The sequence below is a fragment of the Parasteatoda tepidariorum genome, chromosome 9, assembly GCF_043381705.1.
Source record: "Parasteatoda tepidariorum isolate YZ-2023 chromosome 9, CAS_Ptep_4.0, whole genome shotgun sequence".
Lineage (NCBI taxonomy): Eukaryota > Metazoa > Arthropoda > Arachnida > Araneae > Theridiidae > Parasteatoda > Parasteatoda tepidariorum.
This window is the reverse complement of record NC_092212.1, coordinates 57,723,889-57,743,939: the sequence shown is the minus strand read 5'-3', so window position 1 is coordinate 57,743,939 and position 20,051 is coordinate 57,723,889. Positions and strand designations below refer to the sequence as shown.

The window sequence follows — 20,051 nt, the reverse complement described above, 5'->3', positions numbered from 1 at the left end:
GACCAAAAAATTACTATGACTTAAGATAAAGATTATTATTTAATTAATGGAAGCTTAGTTTAAATAAATAAAATTTATTTTATGTAAGTATGAATAGGTCTAAGAAAAATCTATTTTGAGTTATATAATTCTTAGAAAAACAATTTTTTAAATTAGTTTTTTTTTTTTTGCATATTTAAAAGTAGTTCATAAACGCATTAAAATAGCTCATGGTTTGATAATTTAAAAAAAAATTTAATGCACTAAATGATCGTATTATTCGTCAAGTACTCTTGTAAGTGTTTTTTCAATAACAGTTGAAAATCTAAAAAAATAATTTATGTATAGCACAAAACTTCAATTTTTAAAATAGTTATCGTAACTAACGAACAATTGAACTAGCCAACATGAAATTTGTAGTGCTGTTCTCAACATATTTTATTCACTTGTAATATATGATCAAGTCGACAGCCTGATTAAAAATATTTTATTAAAAAATAATGACCAAATTTTAAAGATAATTAGTACATTTTTGTGAAGCTCTCTCATTAAAAATTAGTTTTTACATAGCATAATTTGAGCTGGTATTATATGTTCCGACACGTTTAGACTGAAGTTATAGAATGATTATAGTTTATGAATCGTCAGCTCAAAACGCATAATTCTTACGAGGACCCTATACCTCGAGAGAAAATTTTCATCGCAAATTCTGTTTCACCCCCGTAACTAATTTAAAATTTGAAGTATTAAAAAAGTGAGTTTTGGCAAAAACTAGGGCATGAAATGAAGTTCCAATTGCTGAAAAAAATTTGCACAAATGTGAAGACTCATCAAATTATTGGAAGAGAACTTCCACATTGCATAATCTTAAGTCTTCTCAGAATTTGTTCTCATTTTGATATTTTGAAAAATTTCTTTTCAGTATTCATAACTTCATTGTTTGCTCTAGGTTTGCTTGAACTCACTATTTCAGTATTTCAAATGATTTATGGAGTACTTTAAAAAATGGATACTCAAATTTCTCAAAACATTCTGTGTTTCTGACAAAACCGTTTCCTGGTATATGCTGCGAGCGAACATTTCGTCAAAGTGAGGAAATATTTCGTCAATTTATTCCCCCTCCAAAAAAATCGTAGTGACTAATGTATCTAACTTTTCTAATAATCAGTTTATCATGGGCATCATATAGCTGGATCAATGTTGCCTTAGCAAAACAAGAAAGACAGATAGAACAGAGAGATAAATTACACCCAATGTAGGTTTCGAACTCAGGATCTTCCTGGTACGAGGCTAACTTCTTGACCACCATAAAGGGTGGTCTTCAAACTTCGTTACTTTATTTTCGATCGTCTAGTCTTCATTCTAGTTTAGCCGTTATAGTTAACAATCTCTCACAGCGCACTGCGAGTTGAGGTTCCAAGTTGTGGAAATATTTCAGTTTGGGAGTTCGGGTTTCGTCACAAATCTTGCGATTTCGTGTCGAAATTATTTTCAATCTTAACGAAACGCTGCTTAAGGAATCGTCAAAAATGCGAGTTTCATTTCTGAGAGTGAGGTGAAAGAACAATGAAAAGTTTATCTTAATATACAAAATATACAAAAACAAACTTACCAAAGGTAAAATAAATTCAGCGTTTTCTGCCACAGTCCCGGAGTTCTTAATAAATCCAAAAAGTTACCACTTGGTTTTTCTCTCTCTTCCCCTTCCTGAAATTGAAATAATTTTTAATTTAAAACATAATCAGATTTCAAGGCAACGTTTCCTGAATAACATTGAAATCCATGTTCCTTTCGGAATATGTACAATTCTGTAACCGATGCACAATATCTGTCACGTGTACCGTCTCTACCACTACAATTATTCAACTCAAATTCACCAGTATATAACATAGATAACATTTGATTTTACGAATATTTGTTATACTAAATAGATAATGGTTGACAATACTTACATTATTACTTAAAACAACCAAACAAAACTATTATAAACAAACGCCAAACGTATAACTAATTTTTAACACTACTTAAATTATTACTTAGGACAACGTAGCAAAATGAAAAATAAGAGTGGTATTACCAATGAATAGAGAAATACTAGAGTTTATGGGGCCATATAAAATAATTATATACATAGATTAAACATTCCGGAATTAGTTTCATTTAGGAAATTTTTTTCATATGATATAAAAATCCAATTTACCGTTTTTTTAGCAACCATAATTTCTTTAACATTTTTACTCAAATCAGACGTGTCTACGTTATTCATTTTTGCAGCTCTAGTCAAAATTCTCTCAACTTCTTCGATGTTTCCTTGGGACATTAACCATCTTGGAGATTCTGGAAGCAACCTTACATTCAAAAGAAGTACAAATTTTTAATTCATGATTATAATATCTAGATAGACGTCACAAGACAGTTAATTATTTTGTACTCCAATCGAACCAAATTTATTTGAATAATTTTTTCTAAATCACTATTTTTGCATGCAAAAAATTGCTTCCTGCATCTAGCTAAAAAATATTTTTTCATTATAAAATTTTTAAAAATAATTTTTAACAAAAATAAGTTACAAAAATTTTTTGTTTTGTTTATATTTTCATTATCAAATTTTTAAAAATAATTTTTAACAAAAATAAGTTGTAAAATTATTAATTTTTTTTTTGTCTAACAGCAAAAAAATTATTAATTTTGTAACTTAAGTTTCGAAATATTTAATAGCAGTTTTCTATTTTTTAAACATAGTTATTCATAGTTAAAAGGTTTCTAAAACTGGCATCTTTTTTAAGAAAAAAAAAAGCTGTTTCAATTTATTATCACCTTCAACTTTATTTTTTTAAGACATCTCCTTGCACTATTTGCATTTAAAAAATAAATTCAAAAAGTTCAAGCTCTAGTTACCAACTTGTACGGTTTGTCGGGAATGTAAAGAATTTATAAAATTGTCGGGATATATAAAATTGTCGCGAATTTATAAAATTGTAAAGAAAATAATAATTGAAGTAGGAAGAGATTTTAAGAAAGTGTGATCGACGGGAACTTAACGTATAGATAATATTATAATAAATAATATTATAATAAATAATATTATAATAAATAATATTATAATAAATATTATAATAAATAATATTATAATAAATATTATAATAAATAACATTATTATATATAATATACTAATATATAATATTATACTAATATATAATATTATAATAAACATTAAGCTGCTAGGAAGTGGAACTAGGCATCATAACTCTTGTTACCAGCACCGATATTAGATCAGCTTGAAGGTATATTATTTTTAATGTTAAATTAACTTTTTAAAGCCGTAGAATATATCTGTGGTGGGCCGAATCTTCACATAAGAAGTGCTTGTTTTAAATGTTGTGGTATGCACTTAAGCTTTTTCGTGGTATGCACTTTTGTGGTATACACTTAAGCTTTTTTAAGCCCAACCCTAAATTCAATTCGATTCTCATGTTGACTAGCGAATTGAGAACATTAGCAACCATTTGTAAAGAAGAAGCCATCTTTTTACGGAAAAGATTGCAAGGATGCTGGAAAAAAACAAGTAAAATAAGTGCCGAATTAAGCCGTCAGCGGTCTATACAAAGATATTCATGAAAATTAAAGTTAAGTTACGAATTAGAGCGTACAAATTTGAAGAAAGATTTGAAGAAGATGAAGAAAGTCAAGTGTCTATGCCCATAATCACCTCAAATGGCCAATATGAAGAAGACAATCAAGAAAATTTCAGCAAATAATCTTTTGCATGGTCTACACGTTATACCAGCTCTCAGCTAAAGTTTAAATCTTACATTCAAGCAACGATAATATGCATATTAAATTACGTTAGAATAAGAGTTCTTTTTCATAATTTTTTTTCTTCTGAAAATTACTTTGAGAAATGATCATTTAAATTTGGTCCGTCTCTTGGCATTCAACTAGTTCTTAGCAAACAATGAAAAAGCATAACTGTCTAACTAAGAGAATCAATATGCGTGTGTTTGAATTATTGTTTTGCCATGGTGCAGAAAGAGTTTTATTGTGAACCTAAGTAACGGAGGCGAGCAACATTACCCACGCCAGACTGCCACAAATACCCGTTCATAGGGTGGGCCACATTCACACATCAGAGGACAACATATAGAGAGAAACATCCATGCCCAGAGCGGGATTCGAACCCCTAGCCATTGGCTTCACAGTCAGAAACGCTAACCGCTAGGCCACCTAAAATTTGCCTGTGAACTACACATTAGTACAGAACGACTATCGGCATTATAGTTCTGCAACTTAACGTTCAAAACTTCATTTCCTGCCTACAGCAACTACAAAAATAAATATTTTTAAATTTATCAATGACAGTACGCAGAACACATCAAACGCTGAAATCATAAAACAAACTTTTTTTTAAATAATATGTCGGAAAATAACCACTCACTACGTGGCGTGTCAACAAAAAAGAGTGGCTACTTAAATTAAACAAACAACCAACCACTCTGCTGAGTGATTCTGGAAAACTGAATTTTCATTCAAATGTCCAGTGTCAACTTTCAAACTTTTGATCCTTGAATCCATCAATTTGTGATGGAAAGATTCATGTGGAAGGAGAGTTCGATAACAATTATTATTAATTCAATTACAATTAATTCTAACGAATTAATTCAAAGCTGTAATGTATTTATTAAACGTATTACACCTCCCCAAATATTTTCAAAGAAATGTTTTTTTTTTAAAAAGTAAATATATTAAACTAAACTTTATCGCATATTTATATTATTTTTAATGTTAAATTAACTTTATACAGCAGCAGAATATTTCTAACTAGGACGCTCATCCCTCTGCTCGCTAACGCTCGCCAACCACCGAGAATTGCTACGCAATCNCTCGAGACTCCCATTCTCCACACTTTCCCACTTCCGTTTACCATGGTTTCGAATTTTATCCAAGCAAAAAGGAAGTTTTCAAAACGTGGCTAATAAATGAAAAGGACCTATAACGTAATGAATGTGGCCAGAGAAAAAAGTGGCTACTAGGCTACTGGAGCCTACCATTCCCTGGCTACTAACTGAAAATTTAAACTTTCAGGCTTACTACCGAAAGTAGTTTACAGCAATAAATTTTTAAGATAAGAAGACGCTAAATTTTTAAGACAAAATTGTTATTAAGAATAATTTTTTCTTAAAAATCTTGCGTTATCTTATAGCGTCAAGCAACAATAATTATAAAGGAGTTAACTTTTTTTAGACAGCACCTTTCTGTTCTTACCAATAACTGGACAGCAAGAAGACATTTGGCACAGTTATAAAAAGTTGAATCCAAAACCAATCACGAATTATCCAAGCAATCAGAGGCAGAGACACAAATCCAAGACACCAACCGAAATTAATACTCAAGCCGTATATTGGTCTGTATGCAGGAGACACAACTTCCATCACTGAAAAATATGAAACATTGCAGTAAATTACAAAAACTAAAATCAAAAAATAAATAAATAAAATTTCAAAACTGATAAAATATTGCAGTAAATTACAAAATCTAAAATCAGAAAATAAATAAATACAAATTTTAAAACAACGTTTTTCAAATGAACTGAATAGAGGAAAAGTTCCATTTTTATGGGACGCAAAACGAAAGAAATGTTAGGCACATCCATTTCCAAAAACGTAGAAGAGGGTGAAATTTTCCAAATAATAGAAGTTAATTATGAAATCGATGCATTCACTGAGTTTCGCTTTAAATCTGGTAAAAATTAAATTATTTTTTTTCCCGCTTGCATGGAAAAGGTAGTTTCCCAAAATTTTATTTAGTTATGTAATCGCTTGCTTGTGTCGAAAAGTAGTCAAAATTTCGATTGTGGGCTTAGGAAACAATTGTAACTTTTATTAGCATCAAGCACAGAGCAGATCTCCAGTGGCCACTCTAGTTAGTCGGAAGGTGGTCGAAATTTTAATTGACGATAACTTATATTAGGTTGTAAAATGGCGATATAAATTCTATTTATCAGGAAACTAATGTTTTCATCCTATAAAGAGCTTCAGTTCGAATCTCTAGCTAGTTGGAATTCAGATTGACTAAAAAAAAACTTTGGGAATCAGGAAGAAATTGAATAGTCACTAGTCACGTAATTTGAAAAATAAGTAAACCAGAAGGTGGTCGGAATTTTGTTTTGGTCTAAATTCGATTCTGTGATAAAATGTGATAAATAATAATAAATATAAAAATAATAACAACAGTTCTGCTTGTAGCAGTCAGTAGGTACTGACTGATACAGTTCGGATTGTTCGAAATTATTTTTTCAAAATTCAATCTCCTCCGTCATTATAAAATCGAATTAATAAAAACCTATCAAGCAGTGTAGCGTAGTTAAATTAAACAAATGTCAACAACAAACCAGATTGAATATTAATATATGAATTTAAAACATAATCTACCATCTTTCTTAACAATTGTAAAAATAATATCAAAAATTATAAAAAATAATAAATATATACGTATAAATAGTATCATCAAAAATATATTTTTAAAAATAATATCAGACTGAGTGATGTAAATTTTCGAAGAGGCGCTAAAAATGCCTTCAAAAATAACTAGAAACACAATACACCTTAACAAATAACGGTATCTTTTTGATGTTGTTACCACATTACAATCAAATATTTAAGACATATAAGTTCGAATTTTTTCTCCCATACGTGCATGTTTTAACAGTTGTCAAAACATAACAGTTGTCAAAAAAATTACTGAAAACATGTTATCATTTCTTTTTTCTCTTCTTTTTTTTTGTATTTACTGTTAACCATTGACAAACTTTGAAAAAAATCAACTTAAAATTGGATAGATATAAAAATTTAAGGCTTTTTGCGATTTACTGATAAAACTGGAAATATATTCTGACCATGTTTCAAAATTAATAACTAAGCTCGTCTACAGATAACACCGTGAACTGAAATTAAATATTAAACAATGTTTTCAAAACAACAACCGTTTGAATTAGCAACGTTGTATAAGTCCAAGGACTAAAATGAACAGATGCTCGAATAAATATATCAGTTGAAATTGTCTGACATATTACAGAAAATAGTATTTCATTTATTCATTCATTCGTTATTTTTTTTGTAGTTACCGTTGACGAACTCAGTAACTTTAAAATTTATAGAATAAACTAGTTTCTGAAGCAAAACACAGCAAAACATATATTTCCATCTTCTTCTATTTTTCTTCAAATGATTTTTCAATTTTTCATTATTTTTGGGACACCAGGTATGACACATCTCTATTTATTTTAAAGTTTGTGCAAAATTGGAAAAAAAAGACGTTATTTAGCAATTTTTTTTTTGTTATAAGTGTTTATGTATGCATATTTTTAAATCTGACTCTTCGTATTGTGCATAATACATTATTGTATTTACGTAATTAGAGGAGATATTGAAATTCAGAGATAATTAAATTTATAATAAAGTGGAAAATACTCAATACTCACATAAAACGAAAGCAGCGTTAAAAACACCCGAAACACCAACAGCAATAAGAAATCTTAGAACAGAAAACATGAGAAATGATGTGGAAAAGGCACATATGACAGATGAGAAGAGAGCAATAATGTTGCAACTCACAATTATAGGCTTTCTGCCATACCTGTCAACAAGAAAAAAAGTTAATTTTGTGAGTATTATTCTAACTTCTACAGAAGTTCTATTATATTTACTTCTTAGTAAATAGAATAGGTGTCTCGAGACTCCCATTCTCCACACTTTCCCACTTCCGTTTACCATGGTTTCGTCCAATCTTGTTTTTTCCCTACGGTACTACGTTTCCGTAAGAAGTTGGAATAAACTGTCATCGGCATTTCCATTACTAAGCAAGATTTGCTATAATAATGGAAAGATAAAACGTGTGAAGAGTGGTGAAATTGGTAAAACAACCGTACCATTTACAAGAAGCTATGGGCTTGTCCTAAAAATGCTGTGCCTATGTTTTTGTTTAACCCTTTCGTTATAACAGTCAGGTACACTGAAGTGACGTCACTGAACGGTGTACCACACCGTGAAGTGTGCACATTTGTCGGTAAGCTAATGTTTTTAAATTGCTCATCTCATTTAAGTGTTACGTAACAATATATTTGGAGAGTTTACAAGTATAACAAATAAAAAGGCCTTCGACTTGTAAAACATATTTAGTGCATTCAAAATGCGCTTTTAGATGTAATCATAATTATCAAACAATATCCCGCTGACACGGGCTGAGCACTGCTCTCGTACATGCAGTTTATCAGGTTGATGTAGGCTAAATACATCGCTCGTACACGCAGATCACCCTGTGGATGTCGGCTAAAGACAGCCGTACACATTGGTTGTCGCATGGATGCCAGCTAAATACGACGCTCGTACACACAAGTCAGTCAGTGCGTCGATGCAGGCTAAATACGGTGCTCGTACATACAGTTCATAACATGGATGCTGACTAAATACAGAGCTAGTACATACAGTTTATCAGGTGGATGTAGGCTAAATACATCGCTCGTACACGCAGGTCATCCCGTGGATCTCGGCTAAAGACAGCGTTCGTACACATTGGTCGTCGCATGGATGCCAGCTAAACACGACGCGCATACACACAAGTCATTGCGTCGATGCAGGCTAAATACGGTGCTCGTACATACAGTTTATCACGTGGATGCAGTTTAAATACGTCATTCGTACACACAGGACGTCGAGTGGTCGCCGGCTAAATACGGTGCTCGTTCATATGGTTTATCAAGAGGATGCATGCTATACGTCACTCATGCACACAGGTTGTCTCGCCGATGCCGGCTAAATACAGCGTTCGTACACACAGGTCATCGCGTGGATAACGGCTAAATACAGCGCTCGTAACGAAAGGATAAAAATTAGAAGTGAACCACTTCAAGTGGTTACTAAGTTATTTTATGAAACTTTTACTGTAGATGGAATTTATATAGCCATAACCAATGAAATTTCAAAGAGCATTGAAAAACCTGACTCTTTGCGAATGGCAACGGCATCTTTACGTGTGGCATGCTAATTGAAAAATGTTTTAGTAATTTTTAATCTGTCTTATTTTTTCAGACTTATTACATTCAATGAGGATGTAGATATGTCAAAGTAATGTTTATGTAAATAAATACTACTAAAAGAAAGTGTACTCGACGAGTTACTAGTTTATTTTTGGCGAAAATTATTTTACAGACTAGAATAATAGTGCGTAAAAAAAGGGTTGCTGTGCGAAACTTTTAGCAAACTTATTTCTTGTTATAGAAAAATCGATTTTATTTCTTTTAAGATATATTATTGTATTTTCACGAAGTGCAATTTAGATTAAGCAGAAGAACGTTTATATTTTGTACCAATGACAGTTGAATTCGAAACTGCATTAATTTTGATGACAAAGGTATGCAAAAACAATTTGAAATAGTACATAAGAAATAACAATATTCTTCTTTCTTCAGACGCATCCTTCCTTGTCAGAATATTAATAATCCATGGGAAAATTAACAAGAGAAACATGTGTTACTTCTATCAACATGAAGGTAATGTCATTAAATGTAATTCTTATAGCAGCGACACTTAAAGGAAATATCGCTCAATATATTATCTCATTATATAAAACACTAATGCATGCATTGTTAAAAGGCGTATGATTTTTTTTTATTTTTACGTTAGCCACAAAGAACTGAAATTTCAAATGAAAAAGAATATTTTTATCGAGTTGACAAAGAGAAACTAAAACAAACTGAACTATAAGTTGGACAGAAATGAATGGTTAAAAGCGAACTTTTCCTATAAACCAACTGTTCCATAATTTTGTTTTAATTATATTATTGTTGTTAAGTAACACAGACTAAATATTAATTTAGAGCTATATTCTAGCGTATTCTTTAATGTTGTTAGCTATATTCTTTAACGTTGTTTCAATATTAATGCTGGAGAGAGGATGCATTTTATCAACCAAACTATGCATTTCCTTTTATGTAAACATTTACCTTTGGTTTTTGATTATCTAAGGAGTTCATTTTAGAATAAAGATGTTACAAGTAAAGAAAGTTACTTATGAACAAAGAAAATGACGTGTTAACAAACACCGAAATTGATAATTTTCTATACATAAAACCCTAATATATACGAATTGAATTAATTGTTCGTTAATCCAAAAGTTTCTAAGGTAATAAATGTAGCATATTTTTAGAACTTCATTTTAAATAAAAGCATCAACAAGCATGCAAAGATATAAGCTTCTAAGGAGTGAGCGAATTGAGCTTGAAGCGAGGAGTAATCTGAAAGGGGTAAAGTTCTTGCAACTCGAGAAGAAGTGAAGTGCTATGCCTAAACACGTGTTTTAAATCAGAATTAATGGGATAGTTGCAAGTGACATAGCGTCGTTATCTCGATCCTGATTGGTTGTTTAAACGTGGCATTTGCTTACTTTATAAACTGCTCTTTCCGTTGTATTTCGAGTAAACCAAGCCCGTCAAGTATCAATTCTTTTAAGTGACACGTTTTCTAAATTTTTTCCCAAAGATTCGTTCTCAAAGATTTCAATTCTTTCCCTGCATCTTTACACCGACTCTTAACACAAAGACAGACACTAAGCCATGTGGAACAAAAACAAACTAATTATGCATCGAAGTTGCCAGGTACTTAAAACAATACCACGGTCTTCAATTAACGGTCACGGTTACAATATCACCCACAGATTCTTTCTCAAAGATTTCAATTCTTTCCCTGCATCTTTACACCGACTCTTAACACAAAGACAGACACAAAGCCATGTGGAACAAAAACAAACTAATTATGCATCGAAGTTGCTAGGTACTTAAAACAATATCACGGTTACAAAAAATACAGAAACAAATAATAAATCTAAGTTAAGTAAAAGAAGTAGACGAGAAAGAATTATATTTCAACTAATTCGATGTCTGATACGACTCGGTATTTAGTTAAATTAGAATGTTAATTAACGATAAGTTATGTAAAGAAACTTGAGCTCAACTTTAATATGCCATTTTGCTGATAAAGATTAGCTGTCGCTGACATCATAGGTCACGCATGTGTGTCAAACCTGATTGGCTTCTGAATCGACAAATACCATGATTTACCTAGGATGACATCACTTCAAGGTATCCAATAGCGAAAACAGTTACGAGAATTGGTAAACCCAGCACGCATGGGGTTATACTCTTTAATTAAGTACTACAAATTATATTGCAAACATATTAAACGGTATCAAACTATTTTCTAAGTCATAAATTAAACAATTTGCTAGGTACATCGTAAATACACATTTTTCGCGAGGAGAAATTTTCGAGTATGATTTAAAATGGGGATTAAATATAAATCACATTAAAAAAAAAAAAAAAAAAAAAAAAAAAAAANTAAAAAAAAAAAAGAAAAAAAAACTATAAACATAAACTGTCTTTCGACAGAAATTTTTTTTAGTTTCTTTAAAAACACTATGATGTAGAATGATATATAACTTAATATCTATCGTTTTTATGCTTTATGCGATACATAAATTTACTATTTTCTTTTAAAACATTTAATGAACTAAGACGAAACGAAATCTTGAAAATATTTTAGTGTACTTATACAACACGTGTTGTTAACCTCGTTTCTGTTTTTCATTTGAGACTGTTTTTTTTGTATAAATCAATAACAGACTTTACACAGTCGATATTTGGTGAGAAAAATGAAAGTCATATCGTTTAAAAGAGTGACTGGATTACTTTAAAAGTCATTAGTTTAAGAAGGAAAAATACAGAAATATTTAAATTTATTTACGCAATATACCAAGGAGAAATCGATAGACCTTGCGCCATACCTGTTAAAAGGGATTATAAAACGATTCACTTCATTTTAAAACAACAGGTTGAATAAATTATCAAGTTAATATTGACTTATGCTTCATTTTGTCTCTTATGTTGAGATGAGTCAAATGTAATAATTAAATTTGATTTACTTTACATATATTTCCAAATAGATTATATTTCAATACTTATTTTTTGATTTATTTTCTATTGGTATGAGCAAAGGTACCCAAAATTAATATTTTAGCTTCAGCAATATTTAAAATGGTAGACCCACTCGAATATAATAAAACGTTTCTAAAAGTTTTAAAAAATGTAGAAATGCGCATAGCAATATCGACATCGTTTTGTAGTACCTTACAGAAAAGAAGTTATTGCACTAAGTAGATATTGAACAAAATAATAAATTAAACTCTGCGTTCCAGCATTAAGGCAAGAACATTGAAAATAATAGGATTTTAATATGCGTAAAAACAATAAATAAAATTACTTACTTATCTGCGAAATGTCCAATCACAGTTGCGGAAAACAAATAGCCCGCTACAAATACTGATTTTGACAAGGAAACTAACCATTCTTGTTCACAAACTAAATCCCACTATAAGAAAATGTATATATTAGGGTGAGTTGCAAACAAAACATAAAAAAAGAATAAAAGCTTGCTTTTTTTTCTGCTTCACTAACACCTTTAATGGAGCAAAAATAACACTTTTCTGTTTTTTAATTTTCACTTGAACTCTATTTTTCTAACAGATAACGAGTTCATTTTTTTTTATTAATAGTGTACGACCGTCAAAAATTTTTATGGACAAAAATTTTTTGGATGATATATTCAGCCACCATTAGTGGCTGTTTTTTAAGGGAGAGGGAGTAGAGTTGGCATAGCACCATAACGTCAGTACCTGGAACTATATTGTCTTTTAAATTTACTGCTAAATTAAATTGGTGCTAAATTTATCCATATTTCCATTCAAGTTGAACTATAGTATCATGTTTTCAAATTTAATTTGTACGATATTATACATTTGTACTATATTTCCACAAAGTTTAATTTACAAGATACAATAGTTCTACTTGACACCTTATTAAGATTGAAGCAAACTCGTAAGATAATATCGCTCATGTGTTGCAATACTGGCACAACTCAAAAAACACGCGTTTTGGGCTAAGAACATGTATGAATACGAAAGTACACATTCTTTTCAGTAGCAATACTTGCACAACTCATAATTCAACTTGAAGGTAATCTTTGTTTAAGCAAACTAAAGCATTTTCCTTAGCAATGAAAGCTTTAAACCCACTTATCTCAAAACAGGATTTTTTGAGTTGTGCCGCTATTGCAGCCCATGGGCGATACGTGGTTAAAGGAACGGATAAGTGATTCAACCAGAATCAAAATTTTGAAAAGAAATGGTTTTTACTTGACTGTGTAAAACTGCAGCCAAAAAATATTGCACATAGGATTTCAAACAACAAAAACTGGGCAAATAGCCATAAATTGGTAATTTTTCAGTTATTTGTCCATGATAAACAAAATTATAAAAATTGCAATAGCTAATTAAAAAGAATTTAAATATTTTTCATCTGCATAAGATTTTTGCAATCCACTTGTGGCGGCTAAGTTTCATTTCCCATTTTTAATAATAAAAACAAAAACTAAAAAAATATTCAAAATCTATTTATTATTACAAAAACGAAATTTTTGTTTAAAAAAAGGCTAAAAAATGAACTTTCCTAGCAACAATTAAATTGGCCCCAGATGGGCTGAAAATTAGCTCAATATGGGTCCTACATGATTATGCACCGATGGACCAATATTTGGATGTTTAGATTTTAAAATATTTGTACCATATAAGACCAATATCAGCTTATATGGGGACAAATACAGGGCCTATATTGGCTGAATAATGAATATTAAATATCGGATGAATCCGACAATAGGGCAGATATCGGTTGTAAAGTGGCTGTAAAATATCGGATGAATTGGACAATTCTATATAGGGCCAATATCGGAAAAATAACGGCTCTTTGAACCATTATTGAGCTAAGATTCGTGAATATTGGTGCTCAAGTTACATTGCTGCTAGGATTCATTTTCGGCTTCATTGTGGTTGTTTAAAGTTAGGATACATTTTCCTTTACGTCGTGATCCTTTATGTTTCCACAAAACTATCGAATTTTTGAACGAGCGCAGAATTGTGTGTTTTAGATTAGTCATAGTATACACATGTGCAGAAAATGTAACATTTAATCAATTATTTATTTTTCTGTTACTTTGTTAGTAAAATATACTAACTTTAGTAGCAGAAAATTACTATACTTACTTTGCTTAGGACTGTCGAAACATAGATAGAGTTATCATACTCCCACGAATCACAAGGAACAATATCAGAGTCAGTGTAATTAATATTTACAGGATACACATCGGTTATGTTAAAATACTTGAACCTGAAATAAATTATGTAAGTATTAATTTTTATCAAATCTAAATTGCACTAATGTGTCTGAAAATCACTACAGCGTGAGGGAATTGTCAGAAATTAATGAAATTTATTCCACGTAATACTGATAGTGGTATAAATAAATGATCAAATTTACAAAACAAAAAGAAATTCGGAAATCTGTATTTTGTGTGTCTGCCACAATGAGATCCTGTAAACATCGTGGCATTGAATCATGATATCATGAATTATTGATAGTAATTCTGGGGAATGACATTCCATCTTTATTCAACTTGACGTCCAAGTTCGGTTTTACTACATGCCTCACCAGTTGCACGAGCGAGTCGCCCACTAATAAAGTCCCGGACATGCTCAATGGGCAAAATATCCGAAGAATAAGTAGGCAATGAAAGAAGCGAAGTCAGTTGTGCGTTGAAAAACACTTTGCAGTCTTACTAATATGTGTACGAGCGTAATCCTGCTGAAGTACAGCACTCACAGAGATGCCAACTGCTCCGGACACGCCAAAATAATTTAAAAAACGGTTAATAATTACAAACGAATTTTTGCAATTACTTGACTAATTTTACCTGCTTTTTAAAAAGTTTAGAGTGACTTAATTATAAAAGTAGAGAATTATATAAACCTACGAATAAATTAGAAATAGTGGTAGATAAAAATTTAATAAATTGAATTTATTTAACCAAGAATTACAATTAATAAGCTACCACCTTAAAATATTTATTCGCTGTCCGGAGCAAGTTGGCATCTCTGCACTCACAATGCATCGAAGAATGGAAATGATCTCTGACTCCAGAATTTCCTTATAAAGCGATCACTATTTTATATTTTATTTCATAGCCGGTGTTTACGACTATCAATGTTCAACCACGTATCTCTGCAATTTGGAACTCGAAGACAATGGAAGTCCTGGATCAAGCATTCAGAGATGCCAACTTGCTCCGGACAGCAAATATATATTTTAAGGTGGTAGCTTACCAATTGTGATTCTTGGTTTAATAAATTCAACTAAGTAGATTTTTATCCACCTCAATTCCCAAATAATTCATAGGCTTATATAATTCACCACTTCATAGTACTTAGGTCATGTTACAACTTTTAAAAAGCAAGCAAAATTAGTCCAGTATTTTCAAAATTTACTTCGTTGTAATTTACCGTTTTTTTAAATTATTTTGGCGTGTCCGGAGCAGTTGGCATCTCTGAGCGTTGCTACACACTAGCCTTTGTGGAGATCTCTTTGATGGTACTACCCTCTCCGCATTTGCGTTACACGGAGAGGAAAACCACGAAAGTATCTCATGGTTAGCCTGATGGCAGGAGGATTCTAACCCATGATCCATTTACCGCTGAGGATATTTTACGTCAGCAACGTGGTCAGTACGAGCCAGGAGCAGAATTCGTGCTAAACAGCCACCGCTCGTATTCAAACCTGATTACCACATTGGGGGGTCAACACTATCTCCTGAGCCACCGCGGCTCAGAAATCACTATTTTATAAGTGTGACGTTCTAACTGAGCAAATGGGCGATGAGCGATCACTATTGAAGTTGACTTCAATTTGCTCTAGATGAGAGAGACAATTATGCCCAATAGCTCCCCACACCATGACGCTGGATAATACACTGTGAGAGCACCCCCCTCCCGTATTGCCTTACGCCTTCCCGTCCATCATTGTATTGATTATTGCGAAATTCATCGGAAAAAACATGTTGATAACACGATTTGTTCCATAAGAGCTGGGCATCTGTGGCCTAGTTGGCCCATTTTCCATCCATCTTGTATTAACCCTAAAAGGGGACATGTACTGTTGGTTCAGATGAACCTGAAAAGAAAGTGTAAAAAAAAGAGGAAAAAAAAACATCATGTGAGACTCCACTTCTTAGTCTTTTGGGCCGGGAGCATGGAGAGAAGTAGTGAAACTACCTGCTCAACTTTCAATAAAACGAGTACCGCTTGCTTTTATATATAAGATTGATTTATTTTCATTTAATGGTGGTAAAAATCTTGTTGAATTATATTCATAAATATAGGATTTAAGAAGAAATTTTTAAAATTCATTATCACTTAAAATCTAAAAATGAAATACTGCGAACAATTAGTAAGTGTTGACAGTTGTGATTATAATTTGCCCATGCTGTTTAGTGTTAAGGAGCAAAAATGTCCTTTATATAGGCTCACTAACCTACAAAACACTACTTAGAAACAGTGTGCTATAGTTTAAATTCTGAAATAGTCAAGAAAAGTAAGAAAAGAACAAAATTAGAAAACATTTTTTTAATATGCTAAAAAATATTTCACGACAAATACCAAATTGAATTTTATATTTGAAATGGTCCTACGGATTTAATCCTAATTTTTTTTAAATATTCTATTAGAATTTCTGTTTTTTTTTTTTTTTTTTTTTNTTTTTTTTTTTTTTTTTTTTTTTTTTTTTTTTTTTTTTTTTTTTTTTTTTTTTGTAATAATGAAATAGAGAACAATAAAGTTCCATATACATGCTTTTATCAAGAACACTATAATAAAAAATACGCTGACTTTTAACAACAGTAAAAAGACCGGTTATTTATTCACCAGACAAAAATTTACCACCTGACTTTTACAGGAAATTTTCACAAAAAAGTTTTTTAATAATGAATCGTTCCGCTACATAACACAAGCACTAAATAAGATATTTCGTCAGTGGGGAGATAAAAGTAGAATTGACTCTCTTAACTCCTAAAACTAGCGCATATCGCTTAAACTTAACACTATTTTAAATTTTAAAAAAATATTTAACTTTCTTTTTAGCTAACCTAAAAAAAAGCTTACGAATAGTTTTGCAAATGAAATTTTACAGAGAAACTAAAAACATCGATCTAATAAGACAATCTCAAGTTAAACTTATAGAAATCATTCGAAATTTAATCCGCAAAAACCTTTAAATATAATTATATGAAAAAACTATACTTTGGAAGTTAACTGAATTTGGTTAAGAAAGAGAAGTAGGACAAAAGTTAAAACCTGGGTCTGTATTTCTGAAAAAGCATAGGGCAAAGCGAAAACTGTAATCACAAAAGATGTTTTTCCGAGCAGAGCCGATTTTAGTACTACACATAGGACTTCAGAATAAAATAATTCACAAAAATTTAAAACAAACTTTTCTATGGTTCTGGATGAAACAGTACGAAATAGAATTATTGGATGTAAGAATCGAGTTATTATATTTTCCATTTGGATGATATTTTCCACATTAGCGTGCACTGTAAGCTCTTGATTGCCTACACTTCCGCATTACTTTTAGCTGTGCATTTTGAAGCTGTTTGGCTCATATCGTGATCATTTGGTTTTGAGACTCCTTTGAATAGTATTCTTTGTATACGTGTATTTGTTACCTGATTTATTTGTGTTTAAAAAAAGTATCGTTATAAGTACACTTGAACTCTATTTTTACAGTACATAATAATATAAGTACAGTCATTTGAAGACCTGTTCTTTCTAAACGTAAGAATCATCATTAGAAAAAACGAATCGTTATAAAACACTTCTTACCTTGTCAATAATATACCAACTTCGAAATTTAAACTTAAATGATAATTTGTAAAATAAACTTAATCTCGCTCCTCGAACAATATGCTAACACTAACGTATGATGGTGCACAGCTTGCAATAAGAACAAACAGTGATAAACAAATAAAAAGAGGCCAAATCGGGACTGCAAAAAAAGAGAGTTCTTACTAAACCTAGCAAGCATGTCACCTATTTCAATCTCATCTATAAGTAACTAAAACAAATTTTGACTTCAAACTCACCACAATTACTTAATATCATTAATATCTTATGAAATACAGCAATTTTGCTTTCAGAAATTAAATAATTTATTCCTTGTATTGAAAACAAACTTATCTGATTGAAAATATCACCACGCCGAATAAGTTGTACTAAGCAGCTGTATACTTCGCAACCGGATGTAGAGCAGGTCAAGAGATCGAGATTGTTGTTGTTTACATTTAAAACACCAGCCATATTACGTTAATTTTATCTTAAGTTTATCTCAAAATGTGTTTCAAGAATTTCTTAAATTAAGTAGTTTAAAAGTCAGTGGTTTATTTGATGATATCATTCTTATTTGAATATTGACAATTTCTTATGTGTTTAAGTTTAGAACAAAGTTTATAGTTACTTGGAACATTTTTGGTCATGTGCAGGTAGAGCTCGAAGTTTCCATTCTTCAGCGGAGATATTTACACCAGTTGGTCTAGCGCACCAATGATCCAGATTTGGAGCAAAGAAAGTGATAACTAAATTTTGTGAAGCAATGGGAATGGCACAAATTAAGCTCACTATAAATATCAGGCGTTGCCACGGCCCATTGTTTCCAACTAAATCTAATATGTCAAGTTTAGTTTTATTTTCCAATAATGTGGAGTTTTCAACGTCTGCTGTCATGGTAGATCCTGAAACAAAAAATTAGAACTATCAAAATTTCATGAACACACTTTCGCAAAAATCAATTCAGCATTTAATTAACGTAATATTGCCACAATTAACCATATAATGGAACTAATCGGCTGTAACCTTTTTAAGGTGTTAAGTTTGAACAATGTTTCCCTTAAAGTTCTATTGTATTAAAGAATTTTATTTCATAATATAACCGTCGTTGAACAGCCGGCTCAGTTTTGGGTTTATGACTACTGATGTTCAACTCCGTGTCGTAGAAAAATGTTAAATCTAATCTCGAAAATAATTGAACTTCTTTATCAAGTATTGGGAAAAATTTGCCTTTGAGGAGGACTTTTTGATGGAACAAACCTGCATTTACGTTACATGGAAAGGAAAACCCCGAAAACTTCCCACAGTTAGCCTGACGTCGGAGACTCTAACCTATAATCCGTCTATCACTGATTATAATTTACGTCAGCATTGTGGTCGATGTTCATTCAGGTGCGGAATTCGTATCTACCAGCCAACATTGGGATTCGAACCCCGTTCATCTCATTTTAAGGCGAACGCTCTATCCATGAGCCACCACGGCCCTGTATCTAATAATTAAGTTAAAAAGAATAATTATATTGTACAAATTACCTTTATATTATAGTTGATGTAAAGTTTGATTGATAGTAGGATGGTTCAACTCGCTTGAACTTTTCTTACACTTTAAATGAAATAAAAATTTTAAGCATTTAACTTTCGACTTTTTCTTTTTCCAGTGGCAATAAATAATATAAATAGAATTTTAGTTGGTCGGAAATGAATTGAATTGATCTGGATTACAATGAGTAAGAAGAAAATTATGTGAATCATTTTTTGTACAAGATCCAAAATTGAGATATTTTAAATTGTATCAAAGTAGTTCTGTGCGTCCGACGTGACAGTTTCGTTAAATAAATATTTAGGGTTAAAAACGTTGGGTTACGACGGAAAGTGTCAACGCGAATTCAAGTTAAGGAATGATCAAGTCAAATATGAATAGTAATTAATTAAAGATAATGAATTAAACAATTAGAGATGATGACTGATAAATGCAGAATTAAGAATGATACGAATCGGATACGGATGAAAATGAATATAAAATAATAAATGTTGCAAGTAGTTGATGAATAAAGAATGTATAATAATAAATTTAGAATACATGATAATGAATGTATGTAATGACGTATAATACAACTGAATGATAAATGATAATGGTCGTGGAATAATAAATGCTTCTGAAAAATAATGAATCATAATGATTGTAGAATAATAAATGGTATAAAGATTGATGCTGTTGTTGTTTCTAATGCCACTTGCCAATACTAGCAAGTCTGCTTGGTGAA

At 31.2% G+C, this 20,051-nt stretch overlaps 1 protein-coding gene across 2 annotated transcripts in view; it reads right to left on the bottom strand.

Moving 5' to 3' along the window:
• LOC107449791 (organic cation transporter protein) overlaps window positions 1-20,051 on the bottom strand; it is a 35,542-nt gene that overhangs the window by 10,135 nt on the left and 5,356 nt on the right. For both annotated transcript variants that reach the window (XM_016065449.3, XM_043042902.2), the window contains 7 exons: window positions 18,419-18,692; window positions 14,122-14,245; window positions 12,292-12,395; window positions 7,457-7,611; window positions 5,242-5,410; window positions 2,180-2,327; window positions 1,592-1,686 (listed from right to left, as the gene is read on the bottom strand). In XM_016065449.3, the coding sequence (XP_015920935.2) occupies window positions 1,592-1,686; window positions 2,180-2,327; window positions 5,242-5,410; window positions 7,457-7,611; window positions 12,292-12,395; window positions 14,122-14,245; window positions 18,419-18,684 (1,061 nt within the window). In that variant the 5' untranslated portion in view covers window positions 18,685-18,692. The remainder of the gene's footprint in view (window positions 1-1,591; window positions 1,687-2,179; window positions 2,328-5,241; window positions 5,411-7,456; window positions 7,612-12,291; window positions 12,396-14,121; window positions 14,246-18,418; window positions 18,693-20,051) is intronic.